General features: G+C 42.8%; 1 protein-coding gene across 2 annotated transcripts; it reads left to right on the plus strand.

The window, feature by feature from the left end:
• PLGRKT (plasminogen receptor with a C-terminal lysine) lies at positions 1-24,236 on the plus strand. Of its 2 annotated transcripts, XM_040988884.1 has the most exons (6): positions 1-233; positions 1,454-1,511; positions 4,051-4,137; positions 22,334-22,464; positions 23,170-23,279; positions 23,816-24,236. In XM_040988884.1, the coding sequence occupies exons 3-6, from the start codon at positions 4,057-4,059 to the stop codon at positions 23,935-23,937; spliced, it is 444 nt and encodes a 147-aa protein (XP_040844818.1). In that variant the 5' UTR covers positions 1-233; positions 1,454-1,511; positions 4,051-4,056; the 3' UTR covers positions 23,938-24,236. The 2 variants fall into 2 exon arrangements, with proteins under 2 accessions (XP_040844818.1, XP_040844819.1); XM_040988885.1 differs by lacking the exon at positions 1,454-1,511.
• The last annotated feature ends 520 nt before the right edge of the window (positions 24,237-24,756 follow it).

A 24,756-nucleotide genomic window follows, 5' to 3' on the forward strand; every position in this document is an offset into this window, starting at 1 on the left:
AGATGATCATTGTACAAGGCTTTGCCATTCTGCGGTTCTGAGATGGCCTGGTGTACGCTGCCATCTCCCGTCCACGCACGTCTCGCGGCTTCCTGGGTGCTTTAAGCCCAGGGATGCGCTGATTGGCCGAGCCCGTCACCCAGTGTTCGGCGGCTCTGCAGGGACAAGGCACGGGCTCTGGGAGCCGGAGTCTGCAGGCCTTCTCTCTGCGATCGCCTGGTCACTGCTGCCCAGTGAGTGAGCGCCGGCCGCGGGCGGGGAGGGGAGGGCGGGCCGGCGCGGCGTGAGCGCCAGCTGTCCACCCCGGATTGTCCGTGAGAGTCTTCGGATCACGGTCGCTGGGGATCGCTACCACCGAGTCCGGGAAGGGCGGGCAGGGCCAGTCAGCATTCCAAGGCCAGCCTGGGGAATGTCCCAATGATTGCGATTGAAAGCAATGCCGGAGGGTGGAGCTAACGACAGAAAACTCCCCCGGAAGCTGCGGTCTTCGCCCTGGAATTTGCATGAGGGGAAATGGCCTAGCTCGAGTGGAATCCAGTTTACTGAAATGGTTCTGAGTGTGTGAGGGGATTAAAAAATCCAGGTGATGTGTCCTTTGATCCGGAAATGAGTTTAGAGCACGTCATTATTACTTTAGGCACCATAGCAATTCAATCTAGATTTCTCAGGGGTAACCAGGGGAAAGTGGCTTTCATTTGCAGCGCCAACTCTGCTCCCCAGAAATATGAGGGTACTTTACCATATTTTCCACGAACTTTGTGTGAAGACACTTTCCTGCATGAATTTCGTCAACTTGGCAGGGCCAAAATCAGATTTACTTTTCATTTCGTTTTCCCATGAACTTTTTGAAGTGCCCTTGATAAAACTGTCATAGCAACCTACAGCACAGATGAGGCCAAGATGTTACAGCCAGGAGCCCTTCCAAGGTCTCAAGGGTCACCAGGGGGACCCTCTGCCCTCTAGGCTCCCAGTGTGAATTACCAGCGACAAGTCTGTTGCCTGAGATAAAGTGTTTCTTGCCAGGATGGTTCTCATGATCAGGGCGGGGCCAGGCGGAAGCCAGGAGCCAGGAAGACCCCACCAGGGTCTCCCACCTAGGTGGCAGAGCCCCCAAACACTAGCGCCAACTTGTGCTGCTTTCCCAGGTCATTAGCAGGGAGCTGGATGGGAAGTGGAGCAGCTGGGTCAGGCAGGAATGGGTCCCCATGGCAGGCTTTGCAAGGCAGTGGTTTTACTTAAGCTGCAACACTCGAATTTTTGCAAGACTTTACCTTACACAAATGAGTGAAACCCAAGTTATTGCTAGTGTAAGACTGCTGATGTTCTGATGTATATTTTTGTGAGCAGGAACGGAAAAGCTGAGAGGGTTGGGTTTACTTTGAGGAATACTTGGACCTAGGGAAATGGCTTTGTGAGGGAGAGGGCAAAGTTGACAAGGTGTGGTGTTCCATAGGGTGACTGTTCTCTCTGCCAACCGATTACTAACACAGATTCAAGGCACCAAGAAGGAGGTAAGTCTGAATCCTAACTTTCTAGACAGTTCTACTTCTCCCCATGATTGCTGCTCCCCATTGAAAGCGCACGTTACCCTCTTCCAAATAAGAGCACCCCAAGGAACAGCAGCTCCTTGATGTGCAGGCTGTGTCCCTGGGGCGGGGTGGCGAGGAGCACAGCTTTCTGCTAGATGCCTGCAGTCAAAGGAATGTCTTACAAGCGGGAGAAAAACAAGTGGTGGTAGGGAGTCTGCGCCAAGCTTTTGCCCTACTCAAGCTTTTTAAAAAATACATCAATTTATTTTATTTTTGATGTTGTTTTACATAGTGGAGAAGCTTGTATACTCATGTGGACCACTGATTAGGGTGGGGAGGGTCGAGGTATGAGGGGAAAGTGCTTGAGACAATTGCTTCCAATTTTTTTCCCCCTGTATTTTGGGGGAGGGGTGAGAGAAAGGGAGAGTGTTGCTCCCAACAGAGTCACCCTGAGATCCCCAATGTGGAGCATGGTTGCTGATTTCATGGCCCCGGGCTTGAGGAAATCATTAACAGCATATGTTACTCTTATCTTGAGCATGGGGGGGTCTGTGAATGCTTGGAAGAAGGGAAAGTTGCTAGGTCTTTCCCTCCCCTCTCTCAGGGAGAGACCTGGAGGGCCTGGCAGTGGGATGGTGGTGAAGGGGCGAGAAAGCTCCCCTCCCACATGTGTTCAGGGCTTGGCCATTTGGAAGCCAACTCTGACTCGGGTTGCCCTGTTCACGGCAGGGTGTGCCATGGGGAAGCCAGAGCAGGAATGAGCCCACGCTGGAAAGTGGGTGAAAAATGGAATTAAAAGGTTCATTGATTTTGCTGCCAAACAACCCAAAAGGAAATCCATGTACATGAAGTCTCCTCAAAAAGCACAGGAAAACATGTGTGTTATATGTGTGTTATGCATGTTATATGTGTATTGTATATGTGTTATACCTATGTGTGTGTTGTGTTAGCTTTGAGCAGGTGTTTCCTGGGCTTTGACCTGGCTCAGCTCTGGCTGCTGCATCTATCTGGGGATGGGATGAACAGATAGAAGATCTCTGTGTCTCTGCTTTTCAAATAAAAATGAAAAATAAATTAAAAATGTAAAAGCAATATTATATATGGATTTCAAAAAATTATTTGCACCCTAGTAGACTTATATTGTAATTTTCATTTCTCATGAACATTTTCAAGTTCACTCATAAGGGAAAAATCTGGCTTGCACCTTCTACTCATTTGGAGCCTCATTAGCAGGTGGTAACCCAATTCCACCTGACACGGCATCCTCTCTTCCGCAGTCCTGTTCTTAGTTAGCCAGAACCCAGGATGGTAATGGTAACAATGGAAGCTCTCCCTGGCCTTCCTCACAGAACACTAATGAATCTGGGCCGTAAAATATGCAGAATGGCTACTCTGTCCTGACATCCCATAACTTATTGCAACAGCCTACTAAAGAGGAAAGTGGCGTGGGCACGGGTTAAAACTCCTGGCTACTCGGCTTCCGGTCTGGCTCCCTGGGAGGCCGCAGTGGATGGCCTGAGCACTTGTATTCCTAACACCCACGTGGGACACCTGGATGGAAATTCCAGGCTCATGGCTTCACTCCCACCACACCCTTTACCCCTTCACCTCCTGCCCCAGGCCCTGATTGTTAAGAGCATCTGGGAAGTGACTGAACCACTTTGCCTTTCAAATAAATCAATACTTAAATAAAAAACATACTGGCCACATTGTCACATACAATAGTTCTATCTTCTGAAAGTGAAAGTAAATAACTGAATAGAGGTCTTAAGAAACAGGTTTTTCGGCCCGGCAGCGTGGCCTAGCAGCTAAAGTCCTCCCCTTGAATGTGCCGGGATCCCATATGGGCACCTGTTCTAATTCTGGCAGCTCCCCTTCCCATCCAGCTCCCTGCTTGTGGCCTGGGAAAGCAGTTGAAGACTGCCCAAAGCTTTGGGACCCTGCACCCACGTGGGAGACCCGAAAGAGGTTCCTGGTTCCCAGCTTCAGACCGGCACAGCACCGGCCATTGCGGCTCACTTGGGGATTGAATCATCGGATGGAAGATCTTCCCCTGTCTCTCCTCCTCTCTGTATACCTGACTTTGTAGTAAAAAATAGATAAATAAATCTTCTTTTAAAAAAAAAAGCAGGTTTTTTTTTCTTTTCTTTCTCTTCATGTTATTCTTCTAGTTTTTTTTTACCCTTTTATTTCTTTCCTTTTTTTAAAAAAAATCAATTTTCTTCAAGATTAATAGTGAGAAGAAAAATTAGGAGATATGAAACTATAAGCTTACAGAGCAAGGCGAGATTCTGGAACTCCTCAAGTTCAGTCAGCTGGTCTTACCTTAAGTCAGAGACATTGGCCACTTAGGCCTGTGGTCACAGGAGTGGCTAAGAGCAATAACGAGACTCCCACAGTGCGTTCCTGGGAATTTTTTCCCCTTACTTTGTCATAAGCGTGTGGTCGCGTAAAGCACACAACATCAGGATGCATGGAGTATCTTGCTCTGAATCTCTTCGCTGTTTGTTTTGCACTTTAGGTCAAGATGGGATTTGTATTTTCAAAATCTGTGAATGAAAACATGAAAAATCAGCAGGAGTTCATGCTCATGAATTCTCGGCTTCAGGTACGTGTGGCAGTGCTGAACGATCGTGTGGCCCCAAGGATTCCGTTGTCACTGTGTGTGTTCCAGCAGTGTGTTTCCTCCGAGTCCTCAGGGAAGGTGATCTTGGCACTCCATCCTCAAAGACAAGACGAAATGGATGAGTCACCATCCGGTGAATGGGTCTGTGTGAATGTCCAGTCCATTCCTGTGGAAAGATCTGCAGACACACAACACAGAATCTGGGACCTGACCCCCCAGGGCCTGTGGCTAGGCTGCCTTCCTGGACAAGAGGGACATTTCAGTGTGACCATTTAAAAGTTCTCATGTGGGGAAACAGATCATCCACTTTAATCACTGGGGGCTTTGTCCTTATAAGAGAAAGAGTGAAGCAGGCATGAGAGAAGGAGAGAGAGGAGGAAAGGAAGGAAAGGACAGGGGAAGAGACAGAAGGAGAAGGAGAGAGAGAAAGAGAGAGAGTGGGGTTTGAAGATGCAATAAGGACCACAAGCCAAGGTGATACTCTTTGCATGAACAGCGCTTGAAGTCGCTGACAAAATGGCCCTTACACTGTTTGTTGTTGCTAAAAAGTGAAAACGGTGTCTTGGGTAAGAGGAACATTTCTTTTTGGGGGGGAAGGGGGTGGAGCAATTGAAAAGATGGGTAAACTAATTATTGTCACAGAGTACTGTGACCAAGGGGAGACCAAATATTAACTGGTATGAATCATTCACAGCCCGGCATGCTGCAGGAGCAGGGGTCGAGGTGGTCTGCTCTTGCCTCCTCCTCCCAGGGGACCGATGGACACGCTGTGACGTGCTGTGTGCTCGCTGCCTTCGTGTCACACTGGGCCAACGCTGGGGACACAACTGCCTTTGTGGTAGTGGGAAGGAGGCTACGCTGCAAAGAGCCAAGGGCAGACCGAGTCTGGCCTTCCTGACTTTCCCAGCTACCGTGTGGGCAGGGCGATTCGGGGTCTCCTGGCACTAACCCATGAGACCAGGGCTTCAAGAACAGCACTGAGCTCTAGCTGCCCAGTGCCAAGGTGTGACACAGCTGAACCAGGGAGGAACCACACTTAGGCACGGAGGGGAACCTCAGTGGATGCAGGGCACTACTGAGTCAGAATATTCTTTTAGGCTGCAAGGTAGGTAATCAAATTTCCCCAAAAGGGTTTGCCACTTCTTCTTTATCAGAACCTGAGATGACACTAGGCCAAAGCCAACCATGCCCCTCAAATACATGGTTTTCATGTGACCAGCAAATGGACTCTTTTCTTGTAGATGTTCTGTCCACGTTGGCCCACTCAACAATGGGAACACCAGACCTGAGGATCAGACAGTCTCTGCATATTTGTTTTTTTAAAAAAGATTTATTTATTTATTTATTATTGGAAAGGCAGATATACAGAGAAGAGGTGAGACAGAGAGGAAAATCTTTTGTCTGTTGATTCACTACCCAAGTGGCCACAATGGCCAGAACTGCCCTCATACAAAGCCAGGAGCCAGGAGCTTCTTCCAAGTCTCCCACATGCGTGCAGGGTCCCAAGGCTTCGGGCCGTCCTCGATTGCTTTCCCAGGCCACGAGCAGGGAGCTGGATGGGAAGCGGGGCTGCTGGGATTAGGACCGGCACCCATATGGGATTCCTGTGCGCATGCAAGGAGAGGACTTTAGCCAAGAGGCTACAGCGCTGGGTCCAACGCATATTCATTTTTATAAGAGATGAGCATCATGTAAATAACTGTCCCCTTTCTAACCAAGGTATGTTATTTGTTGACAGCAATGTCTCCCTCTGAAATATGTGTTGAAATCTTAACTCTTATTTGTGGATAGAGTTTTAATAGACAAAATTAAGTTTAAGAGAGTTATCAGGGTAGCCTTTAAGAAGGAATTGACACCGAAGTAGGCGTTTGGGTGAATATTGTGTTAATGTGAAGTCAGCCATCTACAAGACCAGGAAAGAGACTTGTAACAGATGTGTCCTTTACAGCCAAACTTGCAGACACGCTGCCTTTGGATTTCCAGCCTCCAGAAATGAGGGGGGGAAACATGTTCTGATGCCCAGGTCATCCAGTGACCACAGAATCCCTTAGAAAGCGAATAAAGAGTGTTCTTGTGGTCTGTCCAGCAGGTGGTGCTGATGTAGCAAGAAATTGCTTCATCTTCTTTGCTCTCTGAATTTTGCACTACAAGGGAACACATGAATTTAGCTACACAGTGGTATGCAGGCATAAGATTCGGGGAGGGAAGGTGGGACAGGACCATGCTTTCTTGAATTAGCTCAAGGTTCCCCAAATTCTCCACTTGCACTGGAAACTTTGTTTAAACACAATGCCTTGAATTCTGAATGCAAACCTAGCGGTTTAACCAGAGGGTCTCAGGGGTGAGCCTAGCAGTTCTGGGTGATGGTGCCGTCTCTAAGCAGGGGACAAGGTGCGGGACAGAGCAAGACAGGCAGGGCTTTTACCCTCCTCATTGCAGAATGAATACGGCTTCTTGCCCTGGCCTCTGGAGAGCCCTGCTGGTTGTAGGCATGTTGCTGTTGGCTGTCACAGGTGCCACGGGGGCTGCCCTGATGCCCTCAGCTCCCAGGGTCTAGCACACACTTCCTCCAAGGGACCAAGCTAACGAGGTGCATGCTATTGGTAGCAGTGTTCTAGGCCCTGGGTGTTCCACGGAGAGGGTGCAGATGAGCCCGTGGGGATGCTGGGAGGGGTGCAGTGGGTCTGTGAGGAGACTGAGGAAGCGGAGTTGTGGTTTCCCTTGCTCTGACTTACTAATGTATAAACTCAACCACCATAGGTCTACAGGGAGTGGCTTGCCAGCCTGCCCTGTGTCTGGGAGAGAGGCTACTTTTCAGCATCGACCAGTAGAGGACGTTCAAGGACCATGTGGATGTTTCCTTGTAGATGTTCTGTCCACGTTGGCCCACTCAACAATGGAAACACCAGACCTGAGGATCAGACAGCCTCTGCATATTCATTTTTAAAAAAAGATTCATTTTTTTAATTGGAAAGGCAGATATACAGAGAAGAGTGAATGCTGAGTGAATGCCAACAGGCTGGGCTGGCACTGAACTGCTGTTCCAGGGTTCCCCAGAACAAACACCCCCATATGGAATGGGATGGGCCAGTGGGGGTGGAATGTGGCATGTCTTTGCTAGTGCATCAAAGGAGAAGTTAAGCAAAAATCTTGATTGATATGCAGTGTCCAAACAATCCTTTTTGTCTGTGGTGGCAAGTCTTTTAACTGCTTTCCTATTAAATGGGACCCCAGGGAAAAGGGTGAAGAAAAGAAACAAGACAATGTTTTGATTAAAGAAACTTTGGGTAATCAGAGTCCTGTTCCCAATTTTTTTTTTTGAAATAAAGATAGATCACAACTTAGTATTTTCTTATTGTTGTTTTTTCTTTCAGGGAAGAGGACCAGTATTAGGCAGTTAGTCACATCTCTTATTCCAGTGACTAGGTCCTCAGTCCTAGCTGAACCCCTTTTGGGCATTCAGGCCCAGATGTATCCCTCCATGGTCAGGACAGTGGTTGTTACTTTAGGCTGCCCAAGGGGATGTGAGCTTATAAACATTAAAAAAAACACTTTAAAAAAGTGATGTTTGTATGTTCTGATAATTAAAATTATTTCATGTGATTGTTTTCCTGGAAGAGAAAATATTTGGCTCATGTTCATTAAACACACATAATTAATTTGTTTAGTAAATTCATTACGTTAGTTTTAAGTTCATGATTAGGTTCAGTTCAAGTTTATGTACCAAAGGTGAAATAGAAACATGGGGTCTGGGACCCTCACTGAGGTACACTGGCAGCAGGCAGGACTGGTGCTCCTGACAGGAGATGCCGGCATTGTAAATTGCATCTTCACCTTCTCCATCACAACGCTGCCCTAAGCAAAACAACATTAACAGTGTACACGTGTCTGGGATGTTTCTATAGGTACAAGGCTTGAAGAAGCAGCCTGGTGATTGAGACTTCATTTTGAGCTACAGAAAAATATAGAGATTTGAGGGCTAAAAGAGATGCATGGAGACATATCATGGGGAAGCAAGGGAACGAACTACATGGTGAATAAAGATTTTTTTTTTTTGGGCCCAGCGTGTTAGCCTAACGACAGAAGTCCTCACCTTGTATGCACTGGGATCCCATGTGGGTGCCAGTTTGTGCCCACCAGCACCCCTTCCCATCCAGCTCCCTGCTTGTGGCCTGGGAAAGCAGTTGAAGACAGCCCAAAGACTTGGGATTCTGCACCCGCATGGGAGATCAGGAAGAAGCTCCTGGCTCCTGGTTTCAGATTGGCTTTTGTGGCCACTTGGGGAGTAAATCAATGGGCAGACGATCTTCCTCTCTGTCTCTTCTCCTCTCTGTATATCTGACTTTCCAATAAAAAAAAATACATAGCTCTCTTTCTAATAAGGATAGGTAAAAACAAATCTCCTTTAGCAAAGGGGACATTTATACTTTCTTTTAAAGAGCTAAAGGGATAGTAGGAAACTTTCCTGCATGCGGTAGACTTTTAATTTCTCGTAGATCAAAATAATCAGGATGCCAAAGTGACATATTTTGGCTTGGTCACTTTTTTGTGGTAAAATGCCACCCAGTATCTAACATCACATTGGTGTTGTGTTTCAATAAAAATATTTAAACATGATGGAATTCTCCAAATCTTCAAGATGGAGAATGAGATGTTTCGGTCATGGATCTGTCTGGTGAGACTCCCTGAGGCACGCCTGTTTGCCATTCTCATTCATACTCCATCACAATGTGGGGTGCAGGGGGAGGGAAATGCCAGTGTGCTGATGTTATGAAATCAAAAGCTAGGGCCTGGTGCGATGGTCTAATGGCTAAAGTCCTCGCCTTGAACACCGGGATCACATACGGTCGCCAGTTCTAATCCCACCAGCCCCGCTTCCCATCCAGCTCCCTGCTTGTGGCTTGGGAAAGCAGTCAAGGACAGCCCATAGCGTTGGGACCCTGCACCCGTGTGGGAGACCTAGAGGGTGCTCCTGGATCCTGGCTTCGGATCGGTGCATTACCGGCTGTTGTGGTCACTTGGGGAGTGAATCATCAGACGGAAGAGCTTTCTGTCTCTCCTCTCTGTACATCCTACTTTGCAATAAAAATAAATAAATCTTAAAAACAAAAAAGCAAATCAAAAGCTTTCTAAATCTGAATTGAATCACTTGGAAAGCCAGTTTTCTAGAACTTTCTTTCCCAGGGGACTCAAAGCAGTGACAACCCCAAGGGAAGAACACAGCTTATGTTTTTCAGTCCCTTCGTCCCACAGAGCCTGGTACCACTTCCCTTGGCTTAACAGAGCTGATGTCTCTTTGGACCACTTCTCCTGGTCTTCTAAGATATTTCGTATCTGTGTCCTCTTTGAAACTAAAAGCATATTACGTCTGGAAGGTCGCTGGCAGGATAAGGCCCTGAACCACGCCACCCTTTCATGGTCTTGCTGTATCTGAGCATACGCCACCCAGTTACACTTTATCACCTCACAGAGTCAGAATGCTTTGCGTTTGGGAGGCACCTTGACATTCCCTGTCTGCTTCCATTTTGCTGCCACACAGACATCCTAAAGTCTCTACCACATGTCCTCTGGCAACGTGGTCCAGGTTCTTCTCTAACCCTTTCCTTCATAATGGGGTCACCATGCTGTAGAAGTTAATAATGTTAGGATAATTTAGAATCTTTGTTGAGATTTTCAGCACCATTAACTACTACTAAAGTTTTTTTTTTTAATATATCCAGAGTTTACACAATCATAATAACTAAAAATCAACTGGGGTATACGAAATATAGAAGGCCTTTAAACGTGTTACTACTATGAGATGTTCATTGTTCAAATCAGCTATTTCTTGTGATATGTAAGTAGTGGGCAGGGGAGAGAAGGAGGATACTGTTCAAACCACTCACCAAGGGGGAAACAAAAATGTGGCATCATTTCTGTACCCCCAAACATAGCTAATTACTTGTGATAAACTGTTATTGTGGAATTTTCTTGATAGGAACCCAAGATGTCCTACTTGCGGGAGTAATACAGTGATAATCAAGATGAATTTATCACTGTAGAAATGTATGATTTCCTTCTCTTAGCTTTTATTCAATGATTTTAGAACAAGTTAATGAGGCATTAACTGCAACAGACCTTTAATTTTTCTAATCACTTAGGGTCTTTTATGGTGAACATAAATTCAGCAAAGCATTTTTGTCTGGCTTTTGAGATTTTTTGTGTGTCCTTTAATTGCTGTTTCTAGAAAAATCTGCTGCTTTGAGATTTAGAATGGAGAGATATAAGTAGGCAAAAGAAGATGTGTCTCTTTTGTTACAACATTCAGACAGCTGAATATTGTTGAGCAAATGGAAGTTCTAAGATCTAGTCACTTTATACTTTGAAGACATTTCAAAAATCCACTCCCTCCAGGGTTTCCCTTCTTACCTGTATCTCTATGTTTCACAACAGCTTTGCAAAGCAGGTGTAACTGGGCACATTTCAGAAGTGGATGAAGCTGCAACTTAGGAAAACATCACAGTTAGTATCAGGCAACTGGTTCCCAAAGAAGGCTGTGTTTGAGATTTTGATCAACCCCCTACTTGATTTGATGGGTTCAGGAATGCCAAGTAGGATAAGCATTGCTTGTGAGGAGAAGGTGAGAATGATGCGATGGTGTCTGTGTGCCGCCCTTGCATCGCATGTCGGGAAACATCAGCAGGTCCTGTAACCTGTCTGCTTGAGACCGCTCTGTGAACGCTCAGACTCTAAAACTGGTCCCACATCTGGCTACCTTGGACAGTTCTGATAAAAGGGTCCTAGTATGTTTAGGTCTCCCTTTGGCAGCCTGAGGATTTTGCAAGATCGATTTTACACGAAGGAAGGCAAACAAAACATAAGCAAGAATTGAACTAGGGACAGAGTTGACTTTATTTGGATTTTAAACAAAAGTGCTCTCCTGGCCTGAAACAGACAGGTCTGGCACCTAGGGTCGAGAACCTTATTGACAGCCTACACTCATTCCTGTGACTACTGGATTTCCTCAATGACTGTTTGACTCTGAAGATGTCTTGACATGTTAGTTGCCATGCTATACCAACATTATTGGGAATTTCACATTTCTGGTATAATTGACACTCATTCCTGATTCTTCCATGGTATCTCTCTTGGCAGTTCCATTTTCCTGGCATGCATTCTGGCAGGAAGTTCAACCACGGGGAAGCTGACATTTCCACCATGTCCCACAGGATAGTGCTATTTCACCCTGGAGTATAAACTGACTCACCTCTCTCTAGAAGTTAGCAGCAAACTCCTGTCTCTTCCTGTTTTTACCCTCTGGGCTTGCTTTGGGTCACCTATGGAATTCTCAATCCTTCTGAGAACTTCCAGAGAGTGTTTCCTTTGAAAAGCAGAGATTATAGGCATGTTTAGGACTAAGCAAGTGGGAGATTTCCCAGCTTAGCCTTGCTCTAACTCCAGGTTCTCGCTCGTGACCTATTATACATATAGCTTCAAAAGTGTCTGTGAAAATCTTTATAAAACCTATCCACGTCACCCCTTTAAAGCACATCACAATCGGGGGGCTGACTGGGCACCATCAAGTGGGTTGCAATGGTGTTTTCCGGTAGAAAATAAGGAATTGCAGAGCACATCACTGTCGGTCAAGGCCATTCTACAAAAAAAGAAAAATCAAAACAATAACAAAGCCACAAGACCATTAAGTGATCATCTCCGAGTGTAGATGACAAAATGAAGGTTGTTCAAACCACAGTAATGACCAAGCATTTCCCTAAGCTAGTAAGAAGGATGTTACCATTTTTTTTTCCAATCATATCTCCCTGCTTCATTCCTTCTGCTTCAGATGATAACCATGCTTGCCTCTCCCTGACAATGCTCTGCTCAGACCATCTTTTGAGTGCTCCCCTGTGTGGGTCCTGTGATAAGCCATTTCTGTTTGCTGTTACTGAAATGCCTCCAGATAACCAAGTATTTATCTCCTTCACTGCAACGTGTTTATCTAACCCAATTTTTCTAACTCTGGGTATGTTCCTGGTGTGTTTTGCTGGAAGAAAGGGACAACATAGTGGTACTCTAACACACATCTACTTTTCATTTAGCACTTAGTGGGAACTGGGAACTGTTCAAAGCTCCATATAAATTAATGCCTGTAATCCTGGTTAACAACTTAGGAGATGAGCACTATTGTTATTGCCATGTTGTTGATGGCGCCACATATGTGGCGCTACTATCGCCTCAAGGAGAGATCCTTCTTCACAGATTTGGGAGATCATTAAAGAACAGTTAAGAGAATCATTGACTTCTCTATTTCTTTATGACCAGGGTGGCGAAGGGTTAAGTTTATTCTAGGGCCACTCCTCATGGAGTCTCTTCTTACACATTCTAGGCCATAATCTCAAGGGATGGTAAAAGAACAGGCCAGTTTGTGAGGCACTCTCATTTTTCTTTCCAACGCAGAAATACCATCTCTTGTAAACAAAAATGACCTTATATAGATTTTAATGCATTATCTCCACATGCCCTGTGATGTGGAAGGTTTTCTCTGTATAATGGGCAAGGTTTCCAATGTTTACTACTTAAAGTTAAGCCTTTGACAGTTCAGCACACCTGTCACAACTAACTCTACACTTTTGACGTAGTTGACCGCTGAGCACTCCCTCTTTAGAAAATATACTGCACACATTTCTGGAAAACCATGCCATCTCAGGTTCCTGGGTTCCCACTCCTCCCTGACTGCTACACTGTCCAGCAGTGGCCTTGGCTTAGATGGGCCTTGTTTTTTTATCTTATCATCTATACTTACTTCTTAGGCAATCACATAATTTCAAATACCACCTATTTAATACCTCCAGATGAATATTTCCTAGGCTTTGTCTATAACTAGGTTGAGCTATTAACCTTCCTACTTGACACATGGAGGTTCATAAACATCTCACAGAAATGTGTCCACAACAGAATTCTTCAATATCACCCTATTAAATCTGCTGATATGGCACTCTCCCCTCTCTCTGTAAATGGTACTACTATGCTGTTCTCAGACTGCATACCCTGAGACATCTCCATCTCTTCTCCTCTTACACCACTCTATTCAGTCCATCTGAAAATCATTTGTACCTCACACTCCAGGTATATCCAGCATCCAACTGTCTCCTCACTGTTCCCAACCCCTTGCTCTCACCTGGATTAGTGCTAACTGCTTTGTCTGTTATTACACTTGTTCTCCACAAGTTCTTTAAGATGAATGTACTTCTTACATTAAAGGATAATTTAAGGTGCACACATCTTAAGTGTACAGTGTGACTACTTTCTTTCAATCTTCATATTTCTATAATTACCACCCAAATCAACAGAACACTTCCACCACCCCAGGAGGCTTCCTAATGCCTCTCTTACTGCTAAACACAGCCACAATCTGAGCAACTGTACACTGTGGGGAGTTAGTTTTTCCCACATTCAGAGTAGTGGGGTGACCTATGAAAGTTTTGTGCATGCAGATGCTGGCCTCCAGAATCAGAGACAGAAGGCTTAAATCACTCATATCTGTAGCAGTGGTCATGTGTTAGCATTTTCTTCTGTCAGTTCCCCTCGTTCTTCATCAAGTTCCATGGGAGCCATGGAGAAGATGCAAGGAGACACCTAGACATGCCTTAGCTTGCACTACCGGAGACAAGGTCTGAACGAAGGTTTCCCAAATCTTATACAATTCTTTTCCCTTGAGGTACTTTTCTTATGTCCTAAGACATAAAAGTATCTTTGTAAACACATTGTGAGTAACAGTTGATGCCTTGGTAGAGCCTACAGAAATGTGAGAACCCATAGAGAACTGCCTCTGGAAGATGCCTTTCTATCTACAGGCCTAGAATTCTGCCTGTTTTCTTTTCCAGCACCTTCTCTGACACTTGGGAGTTCTTCCTTCCCGAAGAGACTTTTTACACAATTGACCCTGTTCTCTTTTCTGTTGGTTTTCTTCAAAATAAGCACAGATGTACTTCATCTATTAAGGTGTTCTTCCTAAGCCTTATAAATGAGCAGCTGTCAAGTCACAATAGCAAATATTAGGAGAGTTTATGAAGGTGGAGATAACTTAAAAAGTTCTTATAATACTTATTTACTCTTTTTATTTTTATGGATCCAAGAAGACCTAACTGTGTAATGTTAACATGTAATGATAACGATGTGTTATTTTTTTGCTCTCTCAAAAATTTCCACTGGCTTTCAACATCACTGAGAGAATATCTGAAACACAATGACCCGTGAGGTCCTGTGAGATCTCCCATCTTTTCCTTCAGTCCTTGCTGCCTGACCTTCTTGACCTCTATGTTCCCATCTCTGGCATCATTTCCCCTCAAACTGGCTTTTGCAGTTAGTCTCATTTATTCTGTTTTTCAAGAAAAAGATTTTATTATTTTTGTTGGAAAGGCAGAAAAGCAAGGAGAGGAGAGGCAGAGAGATCTTCCATCTACTGGTTCACTCTCCAAATGGCAGCAATGGCAGGAGCTTTGTCGGCCCAGAGCTGGGAGCCAAGAGTTTCTTCTGAGTCTCTCACATAGGTTCAGGGTCCCAAGGACTTGAGTTATTCTCCACTGATTTCCCAGGCCAGAAGCAGGGATCTGGATCAGAAGTGCAGCAGCCACTCCCTTGGTTTTGCCTATATCTGTCTAGCCACCGACATGGGGAAAGCTAGAGCTGTAAGGAAACCAAAGGCCTTGGCAACTGCCTGGTTAAGATCTATAAATCTGATGGGGTTAAGGACCTGTACCAAGGTTTGAATGTGTCTGTACGGGGAATTATCATCTACTGAGCTGCATACTTCAGTATCTATGACACTGCAAAAACAATGTTTCCAGATCCCAAGAAGACTCACATCTTCACCAGCTGGATGAGTGCAGCCTGTCACAGCTGTGGCTGGGCTGACTTCCTAGCCGTTTGACCCTGTTTGGAGGAAGAGATTAGGGTGCTACATCCAGAAGCCAGGAATATCCAGAACCAACGGAAGCTGGAGGACTTGAAGAAGGTGTCTTCATTACAGCATTTGCAGAGGCCATAGTCCTGCTGGCATGCCTTGACTTCAAACTTGTGGACTCCAGAACCAAGAAAGAATACACAGGTTGTTTTAAAGCCACCAATTAAGGTGGTTTGATAAGCCACTAATTAAGGTGGTTTGTATTGGACCTACCAATACAGAGAACAAGGGAATTGCAACTCTAATACCAAGGGAATGACTTCAGCTTCGAAGATACAGAATTCGCAAGGACTGGGAAGTTGTGAGGTGGCAGAGATGTCATCAGTTCAGTAGTCTGCCTGACCACTTGGGGGCAGCCCTGGGTCTACAAGGCAGAGAGACTAATGATCTGAAACCCAGACAAGATGTCCATGTAAGAGCTGCCAACTGGAGAACTTCCAGCAGCTATCCATTGATGAGCATGTCAGAAGGAAAGGACATCATTCAAAGACAGCCCACAGAAGGAAAAACCCATAGACACCACACTGAGTAGTGGCCAGATCATGAAACACTGGGAAAGAAGAATGAGAATACCAAAATGGGACAGGTGTTCATCGGCAGAATAACAGATGGAGGCAATGTGGCATTGATGTATATAAAGGAATATTATTCAGCCATAAAACAGAAAGAAATCCTAATATTTGCAATAAAATGGACGGACCTAAAGGACTTCATGCTAAGTGAGATAAGCCAGACAAAGACATATACTTCATATCCTCCCTAGTACCTAAAAGCTAAAAAAAAAAAAAATCTCCATATGAACATAAGATAATGTTTACCAAGGCTGGGGCATGGGAGAAATAAAGTTTAGATAATAGGTACCAAATCAGAGTTTCGTCAAAAGAGCAAGTTCTTAATGGTAGTTCAATAAATATAGTTCATAATACACTGTTACATATATTTTATGAGGACGTGGAGGAGGAAAGCTTCGGGGTCCCATTCATAAAGAAATGTTAAAGAAGGGATAATGTGGATTACCGTGATTTGATCAGGACCCATTATGTATGTGTACTCACATGTCATGTTCTGCCCCTCATCTCTTCCTCCATCTTCATAGGCATTTTTTTTCTTTAATAAGGACACTACTTGTCACTGGATTTAGAATCCCCTAGGATAACACAGGATGATCTTAACGCAAGGTCCTTAGTCACATCTGCAAAGACTTTTTTTTTTTTCCAAATACGGTTATAACCCCTGGGAAACAACCTTTACTCCTTGTCATTCTCCCACATCCCAGTTCTCACCAGTTCTTACTGATTCTCTTTGGAGCCCATCTACTTCCTTCCAGAGATTTATTACTCGAACAGTCTTTAATTTTATCATTTTGAAAATAAGAGAAGTTATGAGGCTAATATTATTTTCCCCCCAGTGAGTCTCTGAGTTTGAGAAGATTAAGTAATCTCCACAACCCCATAAGAAGTGAAAAGTAAGAATAAAATTGCCTATAATTTGATGAAAGGTAGCCCAACATTTACTTTTATAACACTGTGGTATAAACTATGTGAGTTCTACTTTGTGGAATTTATTTGTATATTTTATGGTAGAATAATACAGTGTCCTCTGAATGTCTATAATGTTTTTTCTGTGTTTATTGAGCCTAATGTATACACATAATTAAGCTTGTTAATTACTTTGCATTAACCTTCAGCACTCTTATTTTTCTTATAAGGTCTGTAAATTTCTGAAAGCAGTTGTTAAATTTTACTATTATTATTTATACTTTGCAAATTGTCCTTATTTATACTAAAGTCTTGATTCATATATTCTAATGCTAATTTATCTATTGTCTAAAGATTCTTCATTGCTGTACCTTCTTGATTAATTATGTGTGATGCTTGTCAATGTTAAAGTTCGAGTCGTTTTCATGGACTGAACATTTTCCTCAAGCCTTACTCCAACGTCTTCTCCCATTATTCTGACTTCCACCTGACTTTCCATGATTTGTACTCTTTGGTATTTACCCTCTTTGTTCACTATTACAAATATGGAATTCACTCACGTTGTGGGTACTGACATCACTCTTTCTGAAGGCTGCCTCGGTGGAGCCTAAAATGGCAAATTGACTAGAGAATTTGGTGGTCCCTCAGGGGACCAGAATTAGAGAAGGAAGATTTGAATCACATGGACCCCCATTGTTCTATACTGTCCTGAATGATCTCTGACTCCCTACCCTGGGTACCTTATTTCCTTAATTTCATTCTTCCCTAGTGTGCTCTTGTTTTCCTTCAACTGTCTGATAGCCCTCTATTGCCTGTTCATGTGTATGTTGAAGAATTAGGTTGCTTAACATATATAACTTGAATAGATTGTCACTGTAGCTTGTGAGTTTTATGGGCTGGACAACATTGGCTAACATGGGAATGTCCTTTCAGAGTGGATGAGCCGATAGTTTATTTTTTATGTTGATGATTCCGAAGTAGAAAAAAAAAGAGGGAGAAGTCTGCATATTACTACCCACGAGTCTCTACTTGTATTTTTCCTTTTAACAGTTTTTAAACAGAAAAGTAATGAGTGACTCAAGGCAATGCATATGATATATGTGTACACAAAAGGAAAAGATTACCACGCTGCCACTATGCCATTACAGCCATAGCTGACATTTCTTCTAGTCATTTTGTATTACTTTTTTTTTAAAAGTATTCCCAATTGGTATCATATTATCTGTGAAAATTTATATTATGATTTTTGCACATGGCACTGTATTTAGTACTGTGCATAGCTTTCATAACACATCATTGTCAAAGCTGTAGGCTATTTGATTGTGTGAATATTCCATTAGCTGCTTATCTGCTCCCCAGATAGCTAACTTCCTAGGCCACCTGGGGACAGACAGATTCTTATTTCTTTGTTTATAAGACAATTACAATTTTTAAAATATCAATTCTGTGTACACGAATCACACTTTTGAAAAAGCACAAAGGAATATACAGTGAAAGTTTCCTTCTATTCCCGTGCCAACAGATATGAGTCACCTCCTCAAATGAGTTTCTTAAACACTCTTTCAAAGACAGCATATAAAGCCAGACACATTTTAATAAGAATAGTTGATGCATAGAAATGTGAATGTGCTTGAATGATAAACAGTAGCATATTTTATCCTCTGCTATACTGTTTCTTCCATTTAACAAGCTGATTGATTTGTCCACAGCTAAATAGGAACAATGATGATGATGAAGATGCTAAGCAGGAGGAAGGGACTGATATGGTGTATGACACCTGCAATGACAGCATCTTATATGAACAGTAATTTGAGTCCTGTCTATTCCATTTCTGGTCTGGATCCCTGCTATTGCTCCTAGTAAAGCCGTGGAATGTGGCCCAAGTCCCAGGTTTAGAGGGGGAAGGCAATTTATATCTTCAGCATGGTATTTAGCACATAGTCAGCCATGTTATTTTTGTTATTGCATCAACTAGCAAAGTCAAACAGAAACAAATATACCATTGTTTGTTTCTGACTTTATTTTTTTGAAACCTACCTTTGTTCTACGATTCTTAGATTTGAGGACTGCAGGACAGACCTCTTTCTGTACTGTAAGGACTGACACAGTGAAAGATGATCAAACTAAGAAATATGTCCTTTACAGAGCAAGGAAACCCAGGGGTAGTAGCACTGTGGCACAGTGAGTTAAGCCAGTGTCTGTAGTGCTGCTACCAGTGGGCACTGGTTTGAGTCCTGGCTGTTCCACTTCTATTTCAGCTCCCTGTTTATGGCCTGGGAAGGGCAGTGGAGGGTGTCCTTGCCACCCAAGTGGGAAATCTTGAAGAAGTTCCTGGCTCTTGGCTCAGGCCTTTGTGGCCATCTGGGAAGTGAACCAGCAGATGGAAGAACTCTCTCTCCGTGTCTCCTCCCCACTACCCCCATCCTGACTCTGTCTTTCAATCAGTAAATCAGTCTTTCTTTATTTACTAACTGAAGAAGCCCTTATGATTTTTATTTAAGTTCTGAAATTCTCTTCAACTTCACTTAACAGTTCTTGTAACGGGTCAGACTCTGTTAAGAGCTGCGGCTTTAAAGAATTTAGATAATTGAGAAGTTCATGGTCTTTTGGTTTTCATTTCCAGGTTCTGTTATCTGCTTAACTTACTGTTCTCTTCTGATACTGCTGGAGAAAGTCCATTTATGTTTTTATCTATAACTTAATATAAAGTTTTTTTTTTGGCTAAACTGCTAATTTTATCTTTGTGTATGGTAACACTTTTGCTTATAATAAGACTTTTGATCTCAAAGTAAGAATGATGTAATTATGTTGTAATCTTTGTTGGAAGGTACATAACAAGATGTTGTCACTAATTCTTCTAAAGTCTGAATAATGCAAAACTGCTTATATTTAATTATTTTTAGTAGTGATTGGATTAAAATGCCCCTTCACTTTTTTCTTTAAAAAAGCTCCGATTTCTACTTATTTCCTTATCCTGATTCTTCCTAAAATATTTACTAGACATTAAGTATATAAAATATTTATAGAGGGCATGGTATTTAAGCTAGCAGTTAAGATACACATGTTCCCTACTGAAGCAGCTCTGTGTGATGGCCGGCTCTGGCTCCTGGCTCCTGATTTCAGCAGGTCTGGAGGTCAATGTTAATGCCTCAGGAAGTTGGGGCTCTTCTGCCAATGTGGGAGACCAAAATTGAGTTTTTGGCCACTGACATTAGCCCAGCCAAGTCCTGGTCATTATGGACATTCGGAAGTGAACCCACATATGGAAGCTCTCTGTGTGTGGCTCTCTCTCAAGTAAATAAAATGTCTGTAGAACAAATTGAAACAAAAATGCTCACAGCTTTCCCGATAGTTGTATTATTTTAAACATTAGTCTAAGTTTTTTTTTCTTATCTAAAATACTGATTTTGATTTGGTTCCGAGGTATTGTCATGTCTATATTGCCTTAACAAAGACACAGCAAATAAAAAATTCTCATTTAATATAAAAAAATCCCAAGTCTTTGAAGAATCCCCAGGAGATCTGTTTGGAGTCGAACCAAGGTTGTGAGTTATTTCCTTTCAGGTGGTGGTTCTCACACTGAAATTACCTGTTTTTTATGAAAACAGAAAGCCTGATTCTATTTCACAAATCTGTTTAATTAGTCCCGCCTGGTTTACCTGGCCTGCAGAGGGAAGTCTGAGCATTGAGACATTGAGAAGCTTCCTAGATGCACACAGAATGCTGCCATGATTCTGAACCACTGGGCCTGGACTCTGCTGTGTCTTATCAGGATCTAGCTTATTTTTGATAAAACATAAATGCTTAATTGCCACATTCATATCTTTGGGCAATATTATGAATTATATATTAAGTTTTATGACTAATGTAGCAAGGATACATTTCACACATTAATCAGTTATGCAAAACACAACTTATTTTTTTAGTTACTAACAGGACTTAAATCTCAATTTCTGCTGATGAAGGCAACCATAATTTGGATAAATAAGAGATTTCATTATTTCTACTTCTAAGAGCATTCTTTCAGGATAAATAGTTGAATTTAGTCTGCTCCCCTTCCCCTCTGTTCGTTATGAACATCAGGGAAGTTATACCTGGTTGAAAGAAGCCTTCTTGTGATTATTTTTTGTTGGATCAACCTGGGAAGGCCTCTTATAGGCTGGTCCTTTGTGAGCCCCAAAACCTTGGGGATTGTCTGACAGGTTGCTTTCTCTTAGCTCTCACTGCTGCACTCCTCACCAGGTGACATCAGAACCTTGGAAGCTTTTCCACACTTCCTGGCAGCTTGGAGTGATCAGAGTGCCCCCTTGAACTTGCTCTATGCCCAAATCTGATCTCCAACTGTTTCTGCTCTGTCATAAGTGATAGCCACAAGAATTCCCCAAAGGGTTCAGGCTACCTATCCTCTCTGTTAGAGGATTCCCAAATTCATCTGAGATGTCCTTTACATCCCCCAGTTCTTCAACCCCCAGGAGGAGCAAAGAACTGAACCCCCTGGTTGTATCTTAAGCTTCCATTCTCCTCTTCCTATCTCTCCTCTCAGCAGAAACAGGGCCAGGGGCGGGGGGAAGAATGAGTCATGTTACCACTTCTCCCCAACCAATGGTTGGCACTATGGGTTCTCCACTTTCTCCTTTCTGCTTTGGCTATCAATCTACAGGGCATGATTTCAGAACTAAAATCACAAACAAAACCTACAACATAACACAAGACAACACTTCTCCTTCAAGAGCATCACTCTGCAAAAGTTGAGCTTGACTTTTCTGTTGAGCTTGACTTCTCCACTTTGTTTAGAAAAGAGGTCATTCATGGGCCCGGCGCCGTGGCGCAAGTGGTTAAGTCCTCGCCTTGCACGCCCGGGATCCCATATGGGCGCTGGGTTCTAATCCCGGCAGCCCGCTTCCCTTCCAGCTCCCTGCCTGTGGCCCGGGAAGGCAGTCGAGGGCGGCCCAAAGCTTTGGGACCCTGCACCCGCGTGGGAGACCCGGAAGAGGCTCCTGGCTTCGGATCGGCATAGCATTGGCCGTTGCGCTCACTTGGGGAGTGAATCATCGGACGGAAGATCTTCCTCTCTGTATCTCCTCTCTGTATATCCGCCTTTCCAATAAAAAAAAAATAATAAAAATAAATCTTTAAAAAAAGAAAAGAGGTCATTCAGGTACTCATTCTGCATCTGCGATCTGGGCTCTACCTGCCTTAAGTTTCAAGCAGTGAAAAGCACTGGCCAGTGCTCAAGGACGTGGAGCAAGTAACAGATGGTAAAGAACAATCTATTGATGTCTCCATGTAACAGCCCTCTACCACCCTATCAAGCTGTGATTTAGACCTAAGTACTTCAAATGAATTTCAATTCACAGTAGGATGGGTCTGGAAGACAAAATTATTTCCATGAAAGTAGTTAATTTATGAAGTCCAATAAGCTGTTTTTGTGTTTAAAGACCCCTAGATCGTCCCTCACACGTAATAGAAAAAGTTACATATGCATGTGATATTTGCATAGAAGCTACAGATCAAACACAGTCGAGACTTCCAGACACTGAAACTGACTATCAGTATATGTTCTGCATATAGTAGTTCAGAAAGATTTCACTGCCAAGGAATTTTTGGAAGTAGCTGTCCAGAGGGACTTTAGTAAAACTTGGGATTTTAATAACTGAAGGAAAGAAACAGAAGAAGGAAAATCCACTGGCAAAGTGACTAATTCTATGTTATTTTCAAAAAGTGAGTAACCACACTGTATCTTTTGCTTTGTCCTCAGCTGGAAAGGCAGCTAATGTTACAGAATGAAATGAGGGAGAGACAAATGGCCATGCAGATTGCTTGGTCTCGGGAGTTCCTCAAGTATTTTGGAACTTTTTCTGGCCTTGCAACCATCTCACTAACAGCTGGGTAAGTTTGCTATTGACTTTATACAGTTTTCTTAAAGAATTTGCTTAATTTTATCTTTACCAGTACCATATTATTAAGTGGGCTATTTGGTCCATGTAGTATACATGTAAACAGAGCAACCTCTTGCAGCCAGTCTTTGGGGATTACTCTGTAGAACCAGGGTAGTCATACTTAAAATAGTTTCATGTATTTCTCCTGCCATTTTCTCTGTCTCATTGAGAATGGAGGGTAGGAAGAAACAGAGGAAGAAAAATGCCTGTGATCGATAGAGCAATGCCAGGGCTGGAACCAGGAAATGAGAACACATAGGAAGCAAGAATCCAGTGAGTTAGGTCATGACTTCTGCCTCCCAGGGTTTGAAAAGCAGGAAGCTGGAGCCAGGAACCAGAACTGGGACTCAGTCACTTTGATATCGGATATGTGTACCAATCACTAAGTTAAATGTTCACTCCCCTTACCTTTTAAAAAATGAATCTGGGCCTCAAAAATAAAGATGACCAAGTCATAAACCTTGACCTTAAGAACTGTACAATCAGATGAGGGATACTGGATAAGAAAATTCTAGTTCCCGAGAAGTTACAGATGAACTTTATAACTTCTGAAATGGTGAACTTTCTTCCAAAAAAAAATAGGCAATTTTTCTGCAAATATATGTATGTGTATATATGTGTGTATGTATTGGTTGCTTTTTTGTTCTTGAAACAGAGCAATAAAACGAAAGAAGCCAGCCCTTCTCATCCCTATTGTTCCATTAAGCTTTATCTTTGCCTACCAGTGTGACTTGGGGTATGGAACCCTTCTACAAAGAATGAAAGGTAAGTCTTTGATAAATCCGAGTTCCTACTTTCTGATTTTTGTTGTTATTGTTGTTCAAGGACCCCCTGAACCTATGACGATTTCAGTAAGGCCCTGTGACCAAGCTTCCACTGGCCAGCTTTTTGGTTCCTTCACACACTAGCTCAGAGGAACTGACCATTTGTTACATTTCCATAAATTTTGTAAGCCGGTGACCAAATAAATATTTATTTAAAATTAAATGATATAAAGCAAATATTTAATTGTATAAATGCTATACTACTCATAGTATAGATGCTATATAATCATAGTAGTATAGAATCTATTAAAAATTATTTGTATTAATTATATGTTTTATAGAAATGTAAATACAATTTAAGTAAGTACATTACTTCTCTTAAGGAATATGGCTGAAATATTGAATTATGATATTTGGGGACATAACCCCATATAGTGTTATTGCCTGGCACTGGAACAAAATAGCAATCAGGTAAAAAAAAAAAACACCTCCAATGACCCTTTTGTCACTTTCCATTATTGCTATACTTAATTTCAGGTGAAGCAGAGGACATACTGGAAACAGACAAGAGCAAATTGCAACTGCCAGGAGGAATGATTACTTTTGAAAGTCTTGAAAAAGCCAGAAAGGAACAGAGTCGATTCTTCATAGACAAATGAAGTTGTATTGACCTACTGAATCTTAGAACACAGAATAGGTGGCTTGACTCGTGGTTTTTTTCTTTTTTTTTTTTTTACAACTTTTTAGATGCTCAAGATTTTGATAAATGAACTTAATTTTAAAATATTAAAATGTAAGATGAGTTTTGTTGAACTATCTTGAAATAAAATATGTAACAAACAGCACAAATTATAGAGGTACATTAAGCTGCTTTTGAATTTACTGTGTATGTGGGTTTTACAGATATCCAAATTGGAAAAATTAATAAATTATGTTGTTTTTAAGTCTTGGAAAAAAATGTCCTGATGCTTGAAGTTCTCTGTTAAATAGACTTTCTTTGTCACAGTCAACTCCCTTCAATGCTCCTGTTGTTTGAATGGACAGCTGTGTCCTGTCTCCACACAATAGAAAACAACCAGTACACATTTGTTGCAGTTACTATGGCAGGCGCTGGTTTGAGCATTTTGTACACGTTCTTGTGATCATCCCAACAATTCCACGGAAAAAGCATCAATTTGTGAATGTAGAAACAGAAGAACAAAGATATTGGACTATTTGACCAAGGTCATACATGGGCAGAACTTGGATTTGAATCTAAACAAAGGTTCCAGCGTTTATGCTTAAATAGACCTTGAAAAGGTCAGTACTTAAATAATGTTTAAGAAGCAGAGAACAGGGCCCAGCGCGGTGGCGCAAGTGGTTAAGGTCCTCACCTTGCACGCCCGGGATCCCATATGGGCGCTGGTTCTATCCCGGCAGCCCCGCTTCCCTTCCAGCTCCCTGCCTGTGGTCTGGGAAAGCAGTTGAGGACGGCCCAA

This window comes from Ochotona curzoniae, unplaced genomic scaffold (assembly GCF_017591425.1).
Source record: "Ochotona curzoniae isolate NIBS_2020 unplaced genomic scaffold, NIBS_Ocur_1.0 contig_50, whole genome shotgun sequence".
Lineage (NCBI taxonomy): Eukaryota > Metazoa > Chordata > Mammalia > Lagomorpha > Ochotonidae > Ochotona > Ochotona curzoniae.

What these genes read in the sequence shown, in the direction of transcription:
- PLGRKT (XM_040988884.1), top strand. Translation starts at nt 4,057, where the DNA reads ATGGGATTTGTATTTTCAAAATCTGTGAATGAAAACATGAAAAATCAG. An exon ending in TCATGAATTCTCGGCTTCAG is followed by an intron (nt 4,138 to 22,333) that starts GTACGTGTGGCA and finishes CTTTGTCCTCAG; the next exon opens with CTGGAAAGGCAGCTAATGTT. An exon ending in ACCATCTCACTAACAGCTGG is followed by an intron (nt 22,465 to 23,169) that starts GTAAGTTTGCTA and finishes TTCTTGAAACAG; the next exon opens with AGCAATAAAACGAAAGAAGC.